The sequence below is a fragment of the Peromyscus maniculatus genome, chromosome 7, assembly GCF_049852395.1.
Source record: "Peromyscus maniculatus bairdii isolate BWxNUB_F1_BW_parent chromosome 7, HU_Pman_BW_mat_3.1, whole genome shotgun sequence".
Lineage (NCBI taxonomy): Eukaryota > Metazoa > Chordata > Mammalia > Rodentia > Cricetidae > Peromyscus > Peromyscus maniculatus.
The window spans coordinates 34755830-34779348 of record NC_134858.1 but is presented as its reverse complement, the minus strand read 5'-3'; the positions used below and the strand labels follow the sequence as shown (position 1 = coordinate 34779348).

Sequence of the window (23519 nt, the reverse complement as noted above, 5' to 3'; positions counted from 1 at the left end):
AATTACTGCAAGCTCTTTGCCAAGGTTCACTTTCTGTCCATAATTTTTCAATGTCCTCCTTAGTTAATGGTACGACAATTTCTGCTGGGTCTATGCCTGCTAATTGACGAAGTCTCATTTTTCCTTTGTAAATCAAGTCAGAGATTTTTTCCACATAAGTTTTTAATTTTTTATTTGGTTTATTTGGTAAAAATATCCATTCCAATATAATATCTTCCCTCTGCATTAATATTCCAGTAGGAGAACGCCTAGAAGGTAAGATAACCAAAATGCAATCCAGCTTTGGATCAATACGATTCACGTGTCCTTCATGCACTTTCTTTTCTACCAAGGCTAATTCTTTCTCAGCTTCAGGTGATAATTCTCTTGGACTATTTAAGTCCTTGTCACCTTCTAAGGTTTTGAACAAATTAGTCAGTTCATCATTTTTTACCCCAACAATAGTTCGTAGATGAGAAATATCTCCAAATAATCTTTGAAAGTCATTAAGAGTCTGTAGTCTATCTCTCCGAATTTGCACCTTTTGGGGTCTAATTTTTTGTAGCTCTATTTTATATCCTAAATAATTAATAGAATCTCCTCTTTGTATCTTTTCAGGAGCAATTTGTAATCCCCAGCAAGGCAAAATTTTCTTTACTTCTTCAAACATTATTTCTAAAGTATCTGCATTTGAGTCAGCTAGTAAAATATCGTCCATATAATGATAAATTATAGATTTAGGAAATTTTTTACGTATCACTTCCAATGGCTGTTGCACAAAATATTGGCACAGAGTTGGGCTATTCAACATTCCCTGTGGGAGGACCCTCCATTGAAATCTTTTAACCGGTTGAGAATTATTATAAGTAGGCACTGTAAAAGCAAATCTTTCTCTGTCTTTTTCTTGTAAGGGTATTGAAAAGAAACAGTCTTTTAAATCAATAACTATGAGAGGCCATCCTTTTGGTAACAGAGTAGGCAAAGGCATCCCAGATTGTAGAGAATCCATTGGCTGAATTACTTTGTTAATTGCCCTAAGGTCTGTTACCATTCTCCATTTACCAGATTTCTTTTTAATAACAAATACAGGAGAATTCCAAGGGCTGGTTGATTCTTCAATATGCTGAGCATTTAACTGTTCTTCTACCAGCTCTTCTAAAGCCTGGAGTTTCTCTGTTGTTAAAGGCCATTGCTGGACCCATACAGGCTTGTCTGTTAACCATTTTAAAGGTAGAGCTGTTGGTGTCTTTGGAAGATCATCAGTTATTGTGCCCTGTTCTTGTATAATATGGATGGCTGGTGACCACTCATTAGAACAATATCTTCTAATATTTCTCTCAGTAACATGTGCTAGTTTATGATTTGTTTCTGAGATTGGAGGGATGTTAATCTGAGTATTCCATTGTTGCAACAAGTCTCGACCCCACAGGTTCATAGTTATGTTAGCCACATATGGTTTTAATTTTCCTCTCTGTCCTTCTGGACCTATACATTCAAGCCATCTTGCACTCTGTTTCACCTGAGATAATGTCCCAATTCCTAACAGTTGAACGTTTACCTCCTGAAGAGGCCAAGTTGGATGCCAAAATTCTGGTGCAATTATGGTAACGTCCGCACCTGTGTCTACCAGACCAGACAACAAAACACCATTTATTTTTATTGTTAATTTTGGTCTTTGTTCATTAATAGAAGTTTGCCAAAATATTTTCTTTATGTTTTCTCCTGAATTTTCTATTCTCTCTGTTTCATCATCCTGACCAGCATGATTTATTCCAATAGGCATTTGGTTATTTAATCGCTCTCCAGAGCAGGCATTTCCTCTATGGCTGCCGGAAAGGTTTGAACTGGATTTGCACTGGGGGCCTGCCTGAGGCCCCTCTGGGAGTTTCCCGAAGACTGAGGCAAAGGATTACCCTGTCTGTCCTTTGTTGATCTACATTCGTTGGTCCAGTGTTTTCCCTTACCACACCTTCTGCATACTCCAGAAGGAAGGGGCATTCTGTTGCCATTGTTCCTTGAAGAAACATTGTTTCTGGAAATGACCTGTCTACAGTCCCTTTTCAAATGTCCTTGCTTTCCACATCCAAAACATCTAACACTCCTCAAACCTTTTGAAATTACTTCTCCTACCCATGTATCATCATGCTCATCAGCTTCAACATTAATTGTTTCTCTAATCCAATCTTCCATAGGTGCAGATCTTGCCCTTAATGGCCTGATTATTCTTTTGCATGCTGTATTCGCATTCTCAAAGGCCAAAGATTCAATTATTGCCTTACCAGCTTCTGAATCCGAGACCATTCTCTTTACTGCTGAAGCCAGTCTTTGTAAAAAATCTGTAAAAGACTCTTTTGGGCCTTGCTTCACCTTTGTAAATGACTCAGATTTTTTTCCTGGTTCCTCAACTTTGTCCCATGCATTCAAGGCTGCCGTTCGACATAAAATTAGGGTTTGGACATCATATAAACATTGTGCTTGTGCTGAAGCATATTGGCCTTCGCCCATAAGCTGATCCTGGCAAACTTGTACTCCTTTATCCCTCCATTGTTTTTCTATGTTTTTAGCCTCCTCCTTAAACCAAGTCAGAAAATGAAGTCTCTGGCTGGGTTCCAGAACACCTTGTGCGAGGTCCCGCCAGTCCTGTGGTACTATCCTATTATATGTTGACCAAGTGTTTAACATTTGCTTTACATATGGGGAATGCATGCCATAAGATACTATTGCCTCCTTAAACCTTTTTAAATCCAACATTTCAATTGGAGCCCAAGTATTTTGTGTAGCCATTTGATCAGGCATCTGCTGTACTGTTACAGGATAAATTAAGGGTGACTGTGTGAAAACAGGCTTTCTTTCTGCAACCTTATGATCCCGACTTGAAACAACTTCACTGTTAATTTCTTCTGTCTGAATTTTTACAGGTTTAACAAGTTCTTCTAAAGCTGTTATCCTGGCACTTAAATTGACTATCTTTTTAAATATTAAAATGTGGATTATTATAGTGATAAGGTGCATAATTCCACCAATACTAATATTATATAGTTGTTCCATTGCCAGACTGCCTAAAATTTCGAACAAAAACCAATTTTCTTCCAATGTACACATAAAACCCATTTGTTTTTTAATGTGGAAAAAAATTCTCTTTTAGATAGTTTCCTTTAAAATATCTGATATATTATGACTTACCAAATCTGCGTAGAACAGTAGAAATCCGAGGGGATTTTCAAAGCAGCCACCTAGTGTCCCAGGTGTAAATCCAGAGAGAGAGAGAGAGAGAGAGAGAGAGAGAGAGAGAGAGAGAGAGAGAGAGAGGAAAGAGAGAAAGCACAAGAAAGCGTAGCCGGCTAAAGCTTAAATGCAGCCACGTGTTCCCTCTTGTGCCAAGTCAAGGCTTGGGTCTGGCTTCCTTAAGCTCCGACCACGTGCGTTGGCTTTACAGGCAGGGCCCTGTTCGGCAGGGCAGGTCTGAGTTGTTTGTAGCACCGGCTTTAGGCAAGCTGCTCACAGACCTAGGCCCGGGCTAGAAGTTGCTACCCGGACTAGGACGCCGGTAGCTCGGACTAAGACGCCGGCCGCTTCCTGCCGCTTCCTCCGCCGCCTGCCACCGCCTGCCGCCCTTGCGGGAAAGCGGACCTGCCGTCAAGCCAAGCGGTTTTTAATGGATTCTTGTCACGTTGGGCGCCAGATGTAGATGTAACCAACCATCTTATTAAATAAGAAACACAGAAACAATGTAAAAGAGAGAGCCGAGAAGTCAGAGCTCAGAGCCAAAATCTCACCCTTCCTCCTGCTGTCCCAGCTTCGCGAAAAGAGACCTACTTCCTGTCGGTTCATTTTTTTAAAGTATGTTGTTCTGCCTTCTCATTGGTTGTAAACCCAAACACATGACTGCCTCGTCACTGTCTGAATGTACAGCCCCCTAGGTCTTAAAGGCATATGTCTCCAATGCTGGCTGTATCCCTGAACACACAGAGATCTTATGGGATTAAAGGCGTGTGCCACCACCGCCACACTCTTGCTATGGATCTAATAGCTCTGACCCTGAACACACAGATATCTATGGGATTAAAGGCGTGTGCCACCACCGCCACACTCTTGCTATGGCTCTAATAGCTCTGACTCCCAGACAACTTTATTTATTAACATACAATCAAAATAATAATTCAGTACAATTAGATTATCACCACACCCAAGCCCACAGGCAGCAGCTGAGAGAAGCCTCTTTGTATTGTGGCCCATGAGAGGCCACCAGAGCCCACTGTGTAGCCGCTGAAGCCTGCCATGACCAAGGGACTCGTCTCTCCGTACCACTGCCAGTGATGAGATACACAAACTAGGAAACTGTTCTTAGCTCCATTTAGGATCTCCTTTTAAGTTCTCTCAGGTTTTAGGTGGAAACTCTTGCCCCGTATTGGGTGCCATTTGTAGGTGGTCATGGTCCCACCTGGCCCCGTGGTTTGGACAAATCTCTCCCATCCGCAGTCCCGGGACCACTTCAAAAGTAATTACACAGAGGCTTGTATTATTTACAAACTGTATAGACTATGGCTTTAATTTATATTAGCTAGCTCTTTCAACTTAATTCAACCCATGTCTTGTCATGTGGTTTCAAGGCTTACTGGTACTTTCATGTCTTCCTTTTTGTGTGGCGGGATCATCTTTCCTCACTTTGCCTTTCTTCTCTCTGATTTCCTGCCTGGCTGTAAGTTTTCTTGCCATAAGCCCAAACAGCTTTATTTATTAGCCAATGGAAGCAACACATATTCATAGCATATAGAAAGACATACCACAGCATGAGTGCAAATTTGTACAGCCATTTTGGAAATCAGTAGGGTGACTTTTCAGAAAATTGGAAATCAATTTGCCTCGGGACCTAGCAATACTACTCTTGGGCATATACCAAAGGGATACTCAATCATACCACAAAGACATTTGCTCAACAATTTCATATAAGCATTATTCATAATAGCCAGAACCTGGAAACAACCTAGATGCCTCTCTACCAAAGAATAAATTTTAAAAATGTGTTACATATACATAATGGGGTATTACTCAGCTGTAAAAAACAATGGCATCATGAAACTTGAAGGTAAATGAATGGAACTAGAAAATATCATCCCGAGATAACCCAGGATAAGAAAGACAAACAAGATGTACTTACTCATAAGTGGAAACTAGATGTAAAGCAAAGGATAACCAGATTACAACCCACAGCTCCAGAGAAACTAGGTAACAAGGAGGACCCTAAGAGGGACACATGGATCATGCTGAGAAGGGTAAATAGGTTAAACTGGGGGTGGGGGTGGTACACCCATGATGGGGGATGAGAACATGAGGGAATGGATGGTTAATCTTGGGGAAGAATGGAGGGGGAAAGCAATGAAAGAGATATCTTGACAAAGGGAGCTATTAGGGAGAAATCTGGTGCTAGGGAAATTTCCAGAAATCCACAAGGATGATCCCAGCTAAGACTACTAGCAATAGTGGAGACGATGCCTGGACTGACCTTCCTGTAATCATAATGGTGAATAACCCAACTGCCATCATTGAGCCTTCATCCAGTAACTGATGGAAGCAGACACAGAGATTCATAGCCAACACCAGGCTGAGCTCCAGGAATCCAGCCAGAAAGGGAGGAAGGATTGTATGAGTAAGGAGGGTCAAGATCATGATGGGGAGGTCTGCAGAGACAACTGAATTAGGCTCGTGGGAACTCACGAACTCTAGACGGAGAGCTGTGGAGCCTGCATAGGGCCTAATTGGGCCTGCTGCATATGGAAGACAGTTGTGTAGCTTGGTGTGTTTGAGGGGCCCGGGCAGTGGGATCAGGATCTATCCCTGGTGCATGAGTTGGCTTTTTGGAGCTCATTCCCTATGCTGGGTTGCCTTGCTCATCCTTGACGAAATGGGGACGGGCTTGGTCCTGCCTCAGCTGAATGTACCAGGCTTTGTAGACTCCCCATGTAGACTTACCCTTTTGGAGGAGTGGATGGGGGTGGAGTGGGGGTGGGGAGGTGGCAGGGAGAGCAGGAGGAGTGATGGGAGGGGCAACTGTGGCTGGTACATAAATTTAAAAAAATATGGCATGGTGAAATCCAGCAGCCTTCACAATCCAGTGTGTCTTAGTAGATATCACTCCTTTCCCAGCAGTCAAAAGGTCCAAAGACAACACAACATACAGTATCCACACTCTGTGTATTTTTCATCTTTATGTGGCTTAATATAATATATATGTATATATATTTCGTTTTTTAAGAATTTTATTTTAAAACTATATTTTTTATTCTAAGACTATTTTTTTTCTCTTCTCACTCCTGAGCACATTTTAAAAGACAGTGTGACCCTTTTAGAGGCTCTCTTTGTCTGAATCTGTCCTTATTGTGCATCTGTAACCTTTTTTTGTCTGCATGAGCAAAATCCAAACTGTTGTGGAACTTTGATCAAGGTGTGCTGGTGGCTGGCTCCTCCCTGACTTGGTTCCCTGAGAACTTAGCCTTACTGTGGAGGTCCCTGTGGGAGCCATGGTTACCTCACCAACTCTGGGGAGTTTTGGGGTCCACACTGCCACCAAGTAGTGAGCTGCCCAGTGTTTGATGCTAATGCTAAGTCAGGAAGCCATCTCTTAAAGGAGCTGTGCCTCTGCTCACTGCAAGAAAGCAGAGCTTACTCAAGAAAAAACGGTTACCAAGAAGCCGAGTTTGACTCCATTCATGTACGCCTAGAATCCTTTTCCAAGCTCTCTCAGGTTTCTCAAGGAAATTCAGGCCCCACATTGGGCACCATTTGTAGGCAGAAGATCCCCCTACCCCACATTCCCAAATAATCAACACAGAATTTTTTTAATTTAATTTTTTATTTTTATTAAGAAATTTTCTATTCATTTTACATACCAACCACAGATCTCTCTCTCCTCCTTCCTCCTGCCCCACTGCCTTCCTCCCCAACCCACCCCCATTCCCACCTCCTCCAAGGCAAGGTCTCCCATGGGGCCAGCAGAGCCTGGTACGTTTAGTTGAGGCAGGTCCAAGCCCCCCTCCCCCTGACCCCTGCACCAAGGCTGCACAAGGTGTCCCACCATAGGCACTGGGCTCCCAAAACCTGGCTCATGCACCAGGGACAGTTCCAATCTCACTGCCTGGGGACCCCCCAAACAGTTCAAGCTAAACAACTGTCTTGCCTATCCACAGGACCTAGTCCACTCCCATGGGGGCTCCACAGCTACTGGTCCACAGTTCATGAGTTTCCACTAGTTTGGCTAGTCATCTCTGTATGTTTTCCCATTATGTTCAACATAGAAGTTTAACATGAATTACAAATACTCGGCCAGTAGTTCAGGCTTGATAATAGCTAACTCTTACTCTTAAATGAGCCAATATTTCTTATCTATGCTTTGCTTAGTATCTTGTTACCTTATTTTTTACATGTCCTGTTTTCTCTGCATCTAGCAGCAGCTCTCTCAGATGCCACCCTTCTTCATCCCATCATTCTGAGTTTGGCTTTCCTGCCTAACTTTCCTGTACAGCTATTGGTCAGTCAGCTTGTTTATTAAACCAATCATAGCCATATATATTCCCACAGGTTTATTTCTCAGCATAGGCCAGGACCGTACTGCCTCCTCAGTGCCCAGGGTACTCTGCCCCAGGCCTGTGTGCATGTTTATCTTTGCCCAGCTGTCTGTCCATGTGCCGAGCAGCACCATACAAACTCCTCAGTGCCTGGGGTACTCTGCCCCGGGCCTGTATGTGTGTATACCTTCACCCAGCTGTCTGCTGATGCGCTGGACCATACTGACTCCTCAGTGCCTGGGGTACTCTGCCCGGTCCTGTGTGTGTGTATGTGTCTGTGTGTGTGTGTGTGTGTGTGTGTGTGGTGTGTGTGTGTGTGTGTGTGTGTGTCTGTGTCTTTGCCCCATCAGTTCGTTGTGGAGTTGGGCAGGATCATTTTTTCTCTTCCTTCTCATTCCTCTCATTCCTCCCATGCAGCCCGTGGAGGTCCGACAGAGGCTGTTTCCAGCTCAGCTGGATCTAGAAACAGAATAAGTTTCATCAGGAGACATGGATGAGGTTTTGACCAAGTTTTTTTTTTTTTTACAATGTTTGATATTCCCCAGACAGATCCAGGTGAGGTGACCACCCTAGGTCCCATCCCTGCTACCCTGTGTTTGGGGAAAGTTTCTGCTGGTTTTGATTCTTTTTCTGTGTCTTGTCTCAAGCTGGGAACAACACTTGTTAGGGCACTGAGCTCTTCCCTCTTGGGGCAATTCTCCTGCTTGTCACCAGCAACCTTCACATCTGTTCCCCAGTAAAAGGACCAAAACAGATGATGTACTATGTCTCACATGACTGTCTTTCTAAGAATATTCCTAAGAAGTGCTCAGTTATTCCTTTTCACCACTGGGCTTAAGTCTGTGGGAGCAGCTCTGTGAGGGACTCATGAGAAAGGGACAAGGTACTCGCATGGAGACATAGCAGATAAATGAAGAGTTATTAATAAAACACTCAGTTCTGAGGCTGGGGAAACACAACGAAGGTTTAGGTCAGGTCATGTGGGCAATGAGGCCAGGGACACAGGTCAGGAGCAAGTAGAGGGTAAAAAAGATCCCAAAGCCTCCATGGACTGCCAAGTACAAAACTCAGTGCCAAAATGGCAACTGGAGGAGGAGGGGAGTGGGCTCTGGGTAAGAAGAGGTAATCAGAGAAAGTGTGATTGAAGGATGTAGCCAGGGAGGTTCTTGCTCTTGACGCTCTAGGCAGGACACACAGGACAATCCCAATGGATGAACAATGAGAGAATGTGGTCATCACATCTAGTGATGAGCAAAGGCTATGACATCACTGCAGAGGCTCCTGGGAAGACAACTGGAGGAAAAAATAGTTTACAAACCAATGCCTACAGAAGAGGAGAAAGAGCTCAGAACTCATTGACTGGAACACACAGGAGTCCCACAGACCTCAGGGGGCAAACAGAGGTGGCAGGAAGCAATGACAACGTGATAGTACAAGATGGGAACAGGAAAGTGAGGGTTGCACATGTGTGAGTCTGTGGCCCTCACGTTCTAAGGAAAGGTGATGCCCAAGTGTCCAGGCTTTTTAGCCCTACGAATGTCTACCATAGTCATAGGGAGGACTGCAAGGCCCACCCTCTGCATCGTGAGTACTCACGCAAGAATATTTGAAATGCAGGCCAAAACCGGATCACAAGCCCATATCCCTCATCACTCACTAGGTCTGAGGCTCCCAGATGGACAGGCAGTGCTCTAACCTCCTTTGCCTGGTACCCGATAGCACCTCACGTGTGAAGAGCACAGGCTGCAAATGACGTGAAAGTAAGTTCTGTGCTCACCTCCCAGCTCCACGGTGAGCAGACCAGATGCAGAATCACTCTGTTCTCACTGCACGTGGGCCTTTTAAAGTGTGACTGTCAGGACAGAAGGAAACCTGCATGTGGTTGCACATGTATGCACAGACCAGAAAGAGATGTTCTTCTCTAGCACTCAGGGACCCAATCTCTAAGACTCATGTCTGCAGGTTTGTGCCACGGGCCCATGAGAGAGTTGTGCCCCACCAAGTAGATCCCTCTATCACGGGTCAGCATCCCAAAGCCAGACTTTGATGGACACAGTTGACTAGAGTGAGCACCACAAAGGAGACAGGAGGGAGCAGATGTTCTGGCAAAGATCCATTTGAATGGCGGAGCCTCCAGCACGCACGGCAGCGTCCACAGCCAGCGCTGCTCACCCTAGTGCATTGAAAGGAAAAGCATCTCTACCCACACAGATCTCAGCCTCTTCTCTGTTCCCTCAGCCTCTGAAGCACAAGGTGACCTGGCTGCTCCTGGTCCCTCACTGCATCCCACAGGGATGTGTTGACTTTATCCCATTCTCCTCCTCCCTCTTCAGGGTCCTTATATCCCAATGTACCATAACTGCTCTACTTGTCAAGAAGAATAGATGCTGGTTCCTACATTCCTGTCTTCACCAGATGAAGCCATACTGCCTCTCATAAGATCAACTTCAGTTTTCCTCTGGTTCATAGACTATCAATGGAGTTTTCTAAATACCAACATACAACAGTTTAGAAAACCAATTACGAGGCTAGAGAGATGGCTCAGCAGTTTAGACCTGAGTTGAGGTCTCAGCACCCATTTCAGGCATTTCACGACCACCTGTGATCTCAGCTCCAGGGATGGGATCCAACACACAGTTCTGACCTTCACAGGCACCGCACACATGTGGCATGCACTCACAGGGGTACACACACACACACACACACACACACACACACACACACACACACACACACACAATTAAAAAAAAGAAACATCAAAAATGTACTCAAGTATTTCTCACAGCATTTTGTCTACATACCCTTTTGTTGCCCTATGATGAGGAGTCAGAGGTTTTGGCCACTCTCCCTAAAGTTGCTACCCTTGAGATCTGGTCTCATTCTCAAAGGTCAAAATCATGGGGCTTCTGCACTTCCTGATGTCTGGTATTATAAACTGCTGCCCACTAGATTTACGTGAAAATTTAGGGCTGAACTCCAGTCCTCACAAGCATGTTCCTAGCTCCTGTCTTCTGGATGCGAAAAAGAACATCCAGAGGTTTGCTTTTGCATCCCATGTCTATGCCATCAGACATACAAAATGGTTTTTAGGGCTTCACAGATTTTTTTTTTCATTCAGTGATGCATGTTCATTGTCTTTTCTCTAATGTCAAAATATATTCTCTATATATGAGACTCTCCACCAAAGACAACATGTAATAAATAACTAAAATTCTAATAAATGCAAGAACAGAGAGGACCAGGAGACAGGAAAGCAAACTTGACTGGGTTTGACCATTTAGATAGTAACAAACTATTTTAAAATCTTGGGCAGATAACACAGGCGTTACTTTCTTCCTGGAACACACTATCTTCCTGTGTTGAAGGAAGACAAGGAACAAAGTATTAAAGAGAAGTTGAATCCTGTGTTGATGCTTAGACAACACAGTATGGGATGTGCAATGCCACTCTAGACGAGCGTGGAACCGCAGCCCTCTGCTCCAGTGACGCAGGCAGAGCACTACTCCCACACACCTGAAAACCACTGCCCGGACTCTCCCAGCCCTTTGCTGCCCCTAACGGAGGTGCAAACTCTCCACTCCCGGGTCCTTTCCCATTGAACCTGACCGGGGATGCATTATTTACCACTCCTGTATCCTGTATTTCTCAAGCTGACCACGTCATTCTTTGAGTCTGTAGTGTATGGAATAAAGTGAGTACAGAAAATAACTTACACACACATCATTGCCTCTAGCAGGGGAAGCCACACTGCTTCACTAAAGGACCACCTCAGCTTTCCTTTCATTCATATCATTCAATGAGTATTAAAATGGGTGTTTAAACACATTTGAAAATCCTGTGGTTGTAGTTGTACTGATGACTACATAATGTACACTTAACATAGTAAAAAATATTATAAAACATCATATACTTATGAAGTGCAAAATATTATATGATTACTCTAAATAACTCAAAGTAATTACAGAAACAATCTCTCTTAGATCAGGAAATTACTGAAATAAGTATTATAATTAAAAGAGATTTCTATCACTTCTTCGGGCCATTTTCAAACCAGGAAAATTGGCACTATTTTAAACATCAGTCAAACTGCTTTTCTCCACTGCAGATCAAATTCTATATATTGCGTTGTTAACCAAATATGCCTTTATTTTTAATTGCTTTTATATTATTATTAATAATACAATTATCATTATACCCGTGTAGGTACATGAAGTATGTGTTAGAGTACATGCCATGGCACATGTGTGGGGTTCAGAAGACAACTTGGAGCAGATGGTTCTCTCCTTTCAACTTTCTGGAGGTTCCAGGAACCTAACTCATGTCACCAGTTATAAAAGGCAAGTACATTTACTAAGGAAGCCATTTCCCTAGACAATTTAAATCTTGATAGAGTATACACTGTTTTAGAAAAAGGAACATACCACCAAGCATATGATGTAATCATACTGAAGTATTCACTCTTTGTGATACAGTGATAGCTTATTGGAGAGTGGGTAATACTTATTACACTTAAAAACCAACTACTACGTATCATTTATTCCTCCTTCTGGTTTTCCTTTATAATGAAATCATTTGTATTCACTGCATAAAGTATCTGCCCGGGTTCAGACCAGCAAACTGACATTAAGGTGAGCAAGAATAGTGATTTGGACCCTGCTCAACACCGTGGCTTGGAAACAAAGTTCCAAATGAGAATTTTCACAAGAGTGAGGCATTAGGTAAATACTGAGTGCTGCTCTGAGTAGTTATCTACTTCTGCCCCAGGGTGTGCAGCTCACACAGCCTCACAACTTCTAGATGCCACTTACACTGCCTTGACCTATCACTAAAGCATCTTCCCATTCCTAAATGCACTAGGACAGGGTGAGGGGTGATCTGGTACTCACAGGGTGTGGTTCTCCCAAATCGTGAGCCTCGACACTGTATCACCATTGGTTCTTTCTATGTGCTTTGGACATCACCACAGTGATGAGATCAGGATTCCTGCAGCAATGACTACCCTGGCCTATGTTACCTCAATCTCTACCTTATCGTATGCATTCATATTGGATTTGGAAATCCAGAAATTTACACAGACTACAGAACCTCTTGTATGATGGTTAATGATCTCAGATCCCTTTTTTTTTTTTTTTTTTTTTTTTTTTTTTTGAGACAGGGTTTCTCTGTGTAGCTTTGCGCCTTTCCTGGAACTCACTTGGTAGCCCAGGCTGGCCTCGAACTCACAGAGATCTGCCTGGCTCTGCCTCCCGAGTGCTGGGATTAAAGGCGTGCGCCACCACCGCCCGGCAGATCTCAGATCCTAATAATGAGCCCAATAGTGAGATTTAGAGCCACAGAATTTGGAACTCTGTGTGGGATTCCCCTCTCAGCCCTCTCACCTAAAAGCAACACAGGTTTGGGTCCATTCATCATTGTGTCTCCTTGATTCCACCCAGGGGATGTGAATAACTAAAGACATATTGTAGTGCTGTTCCTGAGTGACTCAATGAACACAAGGCATGTGGTGTAAATGCTGAGGAAGGTTAGTTATTGGCAGAATGTGCTGCCACAGACCTCACAACTTAGTTGGTTCACAGACACATAAACCCACGGGTAACACATTCTCAAGCAATTGTTCTTCTGGAACATAACCATGCTTTTTGTGAAAGTGTTCGTTTTTAATTTCACATGGACTTGGCTTGGACAGAGTTATAAAAAGGTTTTAAAATAGTTCCTAATTTGGCCTGAGTGCATCCTCAGAATCTACTTCTAACATAGGCCACCATTATTCTCCAGAATGTTGTCAATTCCTAACTATGGCTATTATATCCTGTTTGAATGAGAACTCAGAAACACTGAGTAGACTGAAATTCTACTGAAGGTCTACTATGGCTACAGAAAATTGACCATCCTACATTCATTTTTTTTTTTAAAGATTTATTTATTTATTTATTTATTTATTTATTATGTATACAGTGTTCTGTCTGCATGTATCCCCACAGGCCAGAAGAGGGCACCAGATCTCATTACAGATGGTTGTGAGCCACCATGTGGTTGCTGGGAATTGAACTCAGGACCTTTGGAAGAGCAAGCAGTGCTCCTAACCTCTGAGTCATCTCTCCAGCCCCACCATCATACATTCTTAATGCCTCACAAATATGAGGGCTACTATGTTTAGCCACTGGCCAAATCATAGGAAAGGCCATTTTATCAAGGTAAGCACTACATCTCCTGAGCTACCAACACAGCCCTCAAAAGGGGCATAAAGGACATAAAGTCTGACAGGTTTACCAAATGGAGTTTTTATGTTCAGTTTCTAAGTCATTAGACATGCACAATAAATCTCAGGAATTTGTTAATGTGATACATGTTCCTTCTGTCTGCATTCCCTATACCATAGGTGATATATGTTCCTCCCTTCTGCATCTGCCGTACCATAAGTGATATATGTTCCTTCCATCTGCATCCTCTATACCATAAGTGATACATGTTCCTTCCGTCTGCATCCTCTATACCATATGTGATATATATTCCTTCCATCTGCATCCTCTATACCATAAGTGATACATGTTCCTTCCATCTGCATCCTCTATACCATATGTGATATATGTTGCTTCCATCTGCATCCTCTATACCATAAGTGATATATGTTCCTTCCGTCTGCATCCTCTATACCATATGTGATACATGTTCCTTCCATCTCTATCTTCTATACCATAAGTGATATACGTTCCTCCCCTCTGCATTTCCCTATACCGTGGGTGATATATGTGCCTTCTGTTTCAGTAAGAAGTGGCACATGGAAAATAACTAAAATACATAATACTGAAAACTGTCAGGTCAAGGACACACGAGAAAATGGGATTCAGTCTGAGGAACTAAATAAGGATAAACAGAAACACAACAATGTCTTTGTACTCAGATGCTTTTGAAGAAGATGAAATAGAAGGAATAAATGAAGAAGTGAGTCTTCTTTTTTACAATTCACATTCATGACATGATGTGGATAATTCATACAAGACCATAAACTGATGACTACGTGTTCTAGTTTGAATGTAAAATGTCCCCCATAGCTTTGTGTGTTTAAACGTGTAGTATGGAGCTGGTGGTGCTGTTTGGGAAGGGTTTGGATCCTTTAGAGGTGGAGCATCCTTGGATGAAGTGAGGTTCTGAGAAGACCCCATTCCCACCTCAGTTAACTCTCTGCCTTCTGATTGTGGATGTGAATGCAATGTTAATGTTGTTGTTGGTTTTTGCTCTTTTGAGGGGTCCACCACCCAGTTCCCAAATAAATCACACACAATGGTGTATTCTTAATTATAAATGACTAGCCTTAGCTTGACTTGTTTATAACCAGTTTTTCTTAACTTAAATTAACCCATCTATTGTAGCATGAATCTTAAAAGGTCTTCTTAATAAAAAACAAACCCGGGAGCCAGGTATTGGGGTGAATGCTGAAAAGATCAGAGAAGCAGAACAAGCCACATCCAACCTCACCTTGACAATTCCTCAGCTGATCCTGTTTCCTCAAACTGAAAGCCTTTGAGTCCTCATGTGAATGGATCTCAGCCGAACTGCTGCTGAAAGCTAAAAGCTTAACCAGCTCTAATTCCTGGTACTCATGCCTTATATTTCTGCTTCCTGCCGTCACTTCCTAGGATTAAAGGCATCTATCACCATGCCCGGCTGTTTCCAGTGTGGCTTTGAACTCACAGAGATCCAAACGGATCTCTGCCTCCAGAATGCTAGGATTAATGGCCTGTGCTACCACTGCCTAAACCTATGTTTAATATGGTGGCTGTTCTTTTTTCTGACCCCCAGATAAGTTTATTGGGGTGCACAATATGTCAACCACAGTCTATCTTTTGCCTCTGGGTTTTTCTGCTTTTCTATTTCTTTTTCTTCTTTCTTCTTTCTTCTTTCTTTTCTTTCTTTCTTTCTTTCTTTCTTTCTTTCTTTCTTTCTTTCTTTCTTTCTTTCTTTCTTTCTTTCTCTCTTTCTCTCTCTCTCTCTCTCTCTCTCTCTCTCTCTCTCTCTCTTTCTTTCTTTCTGTTTGTCTGTCTGTCTGTCTTTCTTACTCTGTTGCTAGCTGTGCAGCTGGGGGGCTGGCCCTTTGCATCCTTCTCTCCTTGTTCTCGCTCTTTCTTCTTTTTCTCCCAGATTTCTTCTTTTTATGCTCTCTGCCTGCCAGCCCCACCCATTTCTCTCTGCTGCCTAGCTGTTCAGCTCTTTATTAGACCATCAGGTGTTTTAGACAGACAAAGTAACACAACCTCACAGAGTTAAACAAATGCAACATAAAAGAATGCAAACCAGTTTTGAATCATTAAACAAGTGTTCCAGAGAATAAACAAAAGTAAGACACCCTAAAATAATATTCTACAAGATGTTACTGTTGTCCCCTATACCTACAGCCCTCCCTGCCCTGCCAGCTTCCATGTCTCCACCAACATGATGCAGTGACCCACTTTAACAATAAGCCACAATAAACCCTTCCTCCATCAACCTGTTTCATGTCACTTATTTCATCATAGCAATGAGAAAAGGAGCTGAAACACGATGATTCCGGAATAGACCCTGGCTGATACTTCTGTCCAGTGAAGGACCCTTGAGGGGACTTTCTTCCCCTGCCTTCCAAGCAGAAGGAATAACTTGATTGCTGCTAGATTGTTCATTGGATCTGACCAGGAATGCCTTTACCTACCACTAACAGGTTCAGCATTTGCAGGTTGGTCTTTCTACCCAAGTCATTATCAATGTTGTCCTCATCCATTCCATTGAAATCTGGAGAAAGTCAGTAGGGAGATGGATCTGACCAGGAATGACCTACCACCACCAACATCATTGCTTTGAAGGCTGTTCTCCTTACCCAAGTCATCCTCAGAGTCATCCTCATCACTATCATTGATACATGGATATCAGTGGAGAGGTGGATGTGGCCAGGAATACCATTACCTACTACTACCAAGAGCATCACTTTGAAGGTTGTTCTCCTTACCAAAGTCATCTTCATTGTTGTCCTCCTCCATATCATCGATGTCTGGAAGGAAAAGTGGAGAGAGTGAGTGAATGACTCATACTTCAGTGACTGTAGTAGGTGAAGCCTTGCTACCTTACACAAGAACAAACTCAGCATTTCTTTGGTTCACATCACTCACTGAGAACCACAATAGACATTCTACTCATGAGTTAAAGTAATACTTCACATATTAAAAATACTGCAAACTATGTTCATTCTTTTTACAGAGGAGATACCATCTTATTTGCAGCTACTGTTAATAACAAACTAGGGACTTGAGAGATGGCTCAGTGGTTAAGAGCACTGCTCTTCCAGAGGACTAGGGTTTGATTCCCAGTACCAACACAGTGGTTCACAACCATGTGTAATTCCAATTCTTGGTGATCCAATGCCCTCTCTGGCTTCCACTGGTACTAGGCAACATGTGTACCAACATACATGGCAGGTCAAATACATTCAAATTGCTTAAATCTAAAACACACACTTGAATTTCCACAGTACCGTCATAAGTGCTACAGGACTTTTCGACTTTTTGCAAGGTCTTTTTTTGAGGTATGTCACTCTGTTCAGAGACCTTGGTACTTCTGAAACCCATTTTTTTCTGTGTAGCAGAAACTAGAATGCATCACAGCAAAAATAGGTTAGGTGAATCATAAAATGAAAGGAAAATTAGTCTTTGTTCTATGATAAACATTTGATCTCATTGCTGATTTGTAAGCACATTGTTTTAATTCAGAATGTCACTTCTGGAAGATCAAGGACATCAGTGAACATTTAAAGCACAGCCAACATGGTCAGTGTATGTAAGATCTCAATCCAGGTAGATGAGACAGTATTGACAGAAGAGCATTTGACTGAGTGTGCAGAATGGCCAGCATCCAAATTATCTTAAGAGCTATGTAAACACAGTGAAATCTGTGTAGTTCCTCACTTCTCTGTTCTTGAACCTGACAGTACAACTTCCTAAGGACTCCCATTAAGCCTAACGAATCTAAAAAAGTAAATGAATGTCGAACCCCAAAGAAAATCACTAGCACTAAAAGGGAGCTCTGTGGGGTTTGCCAAAGGCCAGAAAAATCAGCAAGAGGCCACAGTCAGATTCAGGGATAGTGTATGTACACTGCCAGGTCAGGGGAAATGGTTGCTTCTTTTCTTTTTCTTTCTTTCCTCTTTCTTTTTTTCTTTCTATTTCTTTCTTTCTTTTGAAATATTAAATTTCCTTTTTATTTGCTTCACCACGTTTCATTCCTTACATAACATGATGTTTTACAATCCGTGTAAAATATATAAGATCACCAACAAGCGGAGGCACTGGTAAGGGACCATCTCTACTTCTTGTTATTGTCTGAGGACACTGTAATAGTCACTTTAAGATTACAGACCAAGCTGGGCGGTGGTGGCTCACGCCTTTAATCCCAGCACTAGAGAGGCAGAGCCAGGCAATCTCTGTGAGTTCGAGGACAACCTGGGCTACCAAGTGAGGTCCAGGAAAGGCACAAAGCTATGCAAAGAAACCCCGTCTAGATAAAACCAAAAAAAGCAAACAAAACAAAACAACAACAACAAAAAAAAAGATTACAGACTGAATTATCTGACAGTACAAAGAAACTGAAACAAGGATCGCTATTCTACTTTTCCAACCCTGACTCATGAAAAATAAATAAATAAATAAATAAATAAATAAATAAATAAATAAATAAATAAATAAATAAATAAATAAATAAAAGACCATTTCCTTTAGAAGAAGCAATATGAGGAACCAGGTTAGTTCAAATGACTAGTAATTTATCACTACAATGTTAGGCTTCTCTCAGTGCAAATTTATAATGATCAGACAACCACACTAGGAGAAGGCCCTCACCAGGAGTCTGACTCCAAGTCACTCTGAAACACTTGTCACGTGATGACTGAGAGAAAAGATTCCCTTCAGTCAACAAACCCTGCATAAGACCTCAATCTTGACTGACAGGCTGGGACAAATCTGGGACCACACAGAACCCTGTCTCAAAAAAACCAAAAGAGAAAAAAAAATAGATTTCTCCTTTCTCTTACTTCTTCAGAACATTTTGAAGTCAGGACAACTGGCACTTCTTTCTAGATATCAGTCAAACCTCTTTTATCCCCATAGGCCAGCATCTATCTAGATGCATTAACCACATATGATTTTCAAAATCATTTTTATGTACTAATTGTGTGTGTGTGTGTGTGTGTGTGTGTGTGTGTGTGTGTGTGTATACCATGTCATGGGTGTGGGTTCAGAGGACAGATTTTTGGAATTTCTTCTCTCTTCATGTAATCTGGGAATCAAACACGTTGGGCTCTTTGTTTGTTTGTTTGTTTGTTTATCTATGAGTGCCTGTGTGGATGTATGTGCACCACTTCCATGCCTGACAACATCACCTACTCCATGCCTTGGCCAAAATCCACCGTATCACTGCAACGGAAGCCAAAGTTGTTTTCTTCCATTGTGATTCAGGTGTTTTATTATAGTAACAACAAAACAACTAATACAGAAAACAGTGCCAGAAAGATGGGTTATTGCTGTGACGGACATGATCATGTCGCTTGGGGGAGGATTATGGAAATGTGGTGTTTTGACACAGAAGATCCACTGAATGCTCAAAACTGAATAAGCTTGCATGTAGAAATTTGGAAAACAAGAATGGTGAAAGGAAGGTAGACAAGCCAGTCTTGGCTTGTGGAGGGGGAGAGGGCAGCCACGTCTCTTGGGAACTGCTTGTGAGAAGTTTGGGTTAAGAATCTGTGAAGTGAAACCTTCTGTCCTTTACTGGGACAATGGCTACTGGGTGTCCAGGACTGGGAAATCAGATGACTAGGGGACCAGCATCACAGCCACAAGCTCTTCTTAGAACTATTTCCTTCACATCTGCACACAGAAGCTCTGGCTCAGAGCGGGGCCAGGCCGCATCCCAAGCTGGCACCCAAACTTGGTGATGTGTCGGAGTCTCCTATGTGCTACTTGCTATGGTGGCAGAAAAGCTACAGGACTGAGGGGTCACGGAAAGAAGCTGAGGCTTGCCACCATGTGGAAGGGCCAGAGTCCCTAGAGAGAGGCTAGGCAAGGCCATTGGTGGATGTCCAGGCTCGGTTACTAGGAGACCTCAGCATATTAGAGATGGCAGGATGTGGAAGGCAGTGTTTTTGGAGGGGAGCTGGCATGAGCCTCCAAGACAGGCCTGTACGCTGTGGGTGGCTGTCTGAGAGCTACAACTCTGCAAGCCTTTGAGTTCCCTGCCAGCTTCCATGTCTCCACCAACATGATGCAGTGATCCACTTTAACAATAAGCCACAATAAACCCTTCCTCCATCAACCTGTTTCATGTCACTTATTTCATCATAGCAATGAGAAAAGGAGCTGAAACACGATGATTAGGGAATAGACCCTGGCTGATACTTCTGTCCACTGAAGGACCCTTGAGTGGACTTTCTTCCCCTGCCTTCCAAGCAGAAGGAATAACTTGATTGCTGCTAGATTGTTCATTGGATCTGACCAGGAATGCCTTTACCTACCACTAACAGGTTCAGCATTTGCAGGTTGGTCTTTCTACCCAAGTCATTATCAATGTTGTCCTCATCCATTCCATTGAAATCTGGATGAAAGTCACTAGAGAGATGGATCTGACCAGGAATGACCTACCTCCACCAACATCATTGCTTTGAAGGCTGTTCTCCTTACCCAAGTCATCCTCAGAGTCATCCTCATCACTATCATTGATACATGGATATCAGTGGAGAGGTGGATGTGGCCAGGAATACCATTACCTACTACTACCAAGAGCATCACTTTGAAGGTTGTTCTCCTTACCAAAGTCATCTTCATTGCTGTCCTCCTCCATATCATCGATGTCTGGAAGGAAGAAAGTGGAGAGAGTGAGTGAATGACTCATACCTCAGTGACTGTAGTAGGTGAAGCCTTGCTACCTTACACAAGAACAAACTCAGCATTTCTTTGGATCACATCACTCACTGAGAACCACAATAGACATTCTACTCATGAGATAAAGTAACACTTCACATGTTAAAAATACTGCAATGTTCATTCTTTTTACAGAGGAGATGCCATCTTATTTGCAGCTACTGTTATTAACAAACTAGGGACTTGAGAGATGGCTCAGTGGTTAAGAGCACTGCTCTTCCAGAGGACTAGGGTTTGATTCCCAGTACCAACACAGTGGTTCACAACCATGTGTAATTCCAATTCTTGGTGATCCAATGCCCTCTCTGGCCTCCACTGGTACTAGGCAACATGTGTACCAACATACATGGCAGGTCAAATACATTCAAATTGCTTAAATCTAAAACACACACTTGAATTTCCACAGTACCGTCATAAGTGCTACAGGACTTTTCGACTTTTTGCAAGGTCTTTTTTTGAGGTATGTCACTCTGTTCAGGAACCTTGGTACTTCTGATACCCATTTTTTTCTGTGTAGCAGAAACTCGAATGCATCACAGCAAAAATAGGTTAGGTGAATCATAAAATAAAAGGAAAATTAGTCTTTGTTCTATGATAAACATTTGATCTCATTGCTGATTTGTAAGCACATTGTTTTAATTCAGAATGTCACTTCTGGAAGATCAAGGACATCAGTGAACATTTAAAGCACATCCAACATGGTCAGTGTATGTAAGATCTCAATCCAGGTAGATGAGACAGTATTGACAGAAGAGCATTTGACTGAGTGTGCAGAATGGCCAGCATCCAAATTATCTTAAGAGCTATGTAAACACAGTGAAATCTGTGCAGTTCCTCACTTCTCTGTTCTTGAACCTGACAGTACAACTTCCTAAGGACTCCCATTAAGCCTAACGAATCTAAAAAAGTAAATGAATGTCGAACCCCAAAGAAAATCACTAGCACTAAAACGGGAGCTCTGTGGGGTTTGCCAAAGGCCAGAAAAATCAGCAAGAGGCCACAGTCAGATTCAGAGATAGTGTATGTACACTGCCAGGTCAGGGGAAATGGTTGCTTCTTTTCTTTTTCTTTCTTTCCCCTTCCTTCCTTCCTTCCTTCCTTCCTTCCTTCCTTCCTTCCTTCCTTCCTTCCTTCCTTCCTTCCTTCCTTCCTTCCTTCCCCCCCCCTCTCTCTCTCTCTCTCTTTCTTTGAAATATTAAATTTCCTTTTTATTTGCTTCACCACTTTTCATTCTTGTTTAGGTAGCCATACTGTTAGGTAGCATGGATGAAGCTTCCCTGCCATTTCTAGGAGACAACCTCACAGCAGAGTTCCTGGTCTTCTGGCTCTTACAACTTTTCTATGCCTTCTTTCTTAATGGCCCCTGAGCTTTAGGTGTATTGCAGATGTATCAATTGGGGCTGGGTACCCTCTGGGGATTTTTCAAGTTGAGCTAAAGGCATTTTGCATTATAATACGGTCATTAGCCTACAGAGGCCAGGAAGTGGAAAGTGGTTGTATGCTGAGAAATGTTTCTCATAGGCTCCTGTAATTGAAACCTTGGTCTCTGGTAGTTAATACTGTTTGGGAAAGTTGTAGCATGTTTAGGAAGTGGAGCATTGCTGGAGAAAATGCATCACCGTGGGCAGGCTTTGAGAATCTCTAGCCTCACCCAACTTCCAGTTTGCTGTTTCCTGTTTGCTGTTGAAAATGTGATCTCTCAGCCTACTGCTCCTGACAGTATGCCTGCCATGACTTTCACCCACCATGATTGATATTTACCCCTCTGGAAACGTAAGTCAACATAAACTTTTTCTTCTGTAAGTGTTTTTGGTCATAGTGTATTATCATAGCAGCAGAAAAGTAACTAGTACAATTATCATCACCAATGACTATTAATAACTCAAACTAATTACTGAATATCCACAGTACCGTCACTGGTGCCGCATGCCTTTTCCTTCACATGCACTGTCGATGTTTCAGATCTCACACTGAAGGTCTTGCTGTGCCTAAGCCCCAGCTTTTGCATCATAGATCGCACTGCAACGCATTCACAACAAAAAGAGGTCAGCTCAATTGCATTTAACAAATGCACAAATAAACAAATAAACAAATGACCCCTACCCCTGGGGAAAACTAACAACTGTCCTGTGTATAAACATTTGACCTCATTAGTGATTTCCAAGCATGACTCAGAATGTTACTCTGAATGGAGGATCACAAACATAAGTGTCCACTTAACACAAGAATGGCATGGTCAGTAAGGTCTCAATTCATGTGAATGGCCCAGTATTAGCAGAGAAGCAAAGTGACTCAGTGTGTGAGACAGCCAGCATCCAAATCATTTTAGGATCCATGTAAACCTAGTGAAATTTATGCAGCTACTTATGACACCAATTCTTGGCACTATGACACTGCAACTACCTAAGCACTTACATTAAACCTGATGAATCTAAAGCAGTAAGTAAACATGAAGCCTTACAGAATAGTACTAGTCTAGAGAAGTGGTCGGTGAGGTTTACTGAATGCTAGAACAATCCCAAGACAGCAATGGGTGGATCCAGAGACAGCTCCAGAACAGTGGACAACAGCTATTTCTTTTCATTCTTTACCTACCCATGGTGTTTTACAGTCCATGAAGATTGTGTACCACATTGAGGTAGGAAGCAGGTAAGGGGTTATCTTCATGCCACTGTGACATAATTGCCCTGACAGAAAAACCTCAAAACAGGGAAGGAAGTTCTACTTTTCAGTTCTTTTCTCCAAAAGAAGTGATATGAGAGAGTTTGGTTAGTTCAAATGTGTCCATCTCTTCTACACTGTCTTTCTAATGATGAGACAACCATGCTGACCAGACACCACATAATGACTCAGACTCCAAGTCATTCTAACACTGATATTACATTACAGTCGTGGTGGGGATAGGGAACACTTCCCTACAACTGACATACTCTGGATAAGATTCAAACTCAGATAACAGGACAAGAAGTTAGGTGGCGTGGTGATTTAATGGATGTGTCTGCGCACATCACTTTCTAGGTCACGACTGCCCTTGGCACTATCT

General features: G+C 42.5%; 1 protein-coding gene across 1 annotated transcript in view; it reads right to left on the bottom strand.

Moving 5' to 3' along the window:
- Positions 1 to 7543: 7543 nt before the first annotated feature.
- The window catches only part of LOC143274227 (uncharacterized), a 134750-nt gene continuing 118774 nt past the window's right edge, over positions 7544 to 23519 (bottom strand). The window contains exons 49-52 of the mRNA XM_076576037.1: positions 22388 to 22495; positions 20366 to 20407; positions 16519 to 16560; positions 7544 to 8000 (exon numbers count right to left, since the gene is read on the bottom strand). Coding sequence (XP_076432152.1) covers positions 7942 to 8000; positions 16519 to 16560; positions 20366 to 20407; positions 22388 to 22495 — 251 coding nt within the window. The 3' untranslated portion in view covers positions 7544 to 7941. The remainder of the gene's footprint in view (positions 8001 to 16518; positions 16561 to 20365; positions 20408 to 22387; positions 22496 to 23519) is intronic.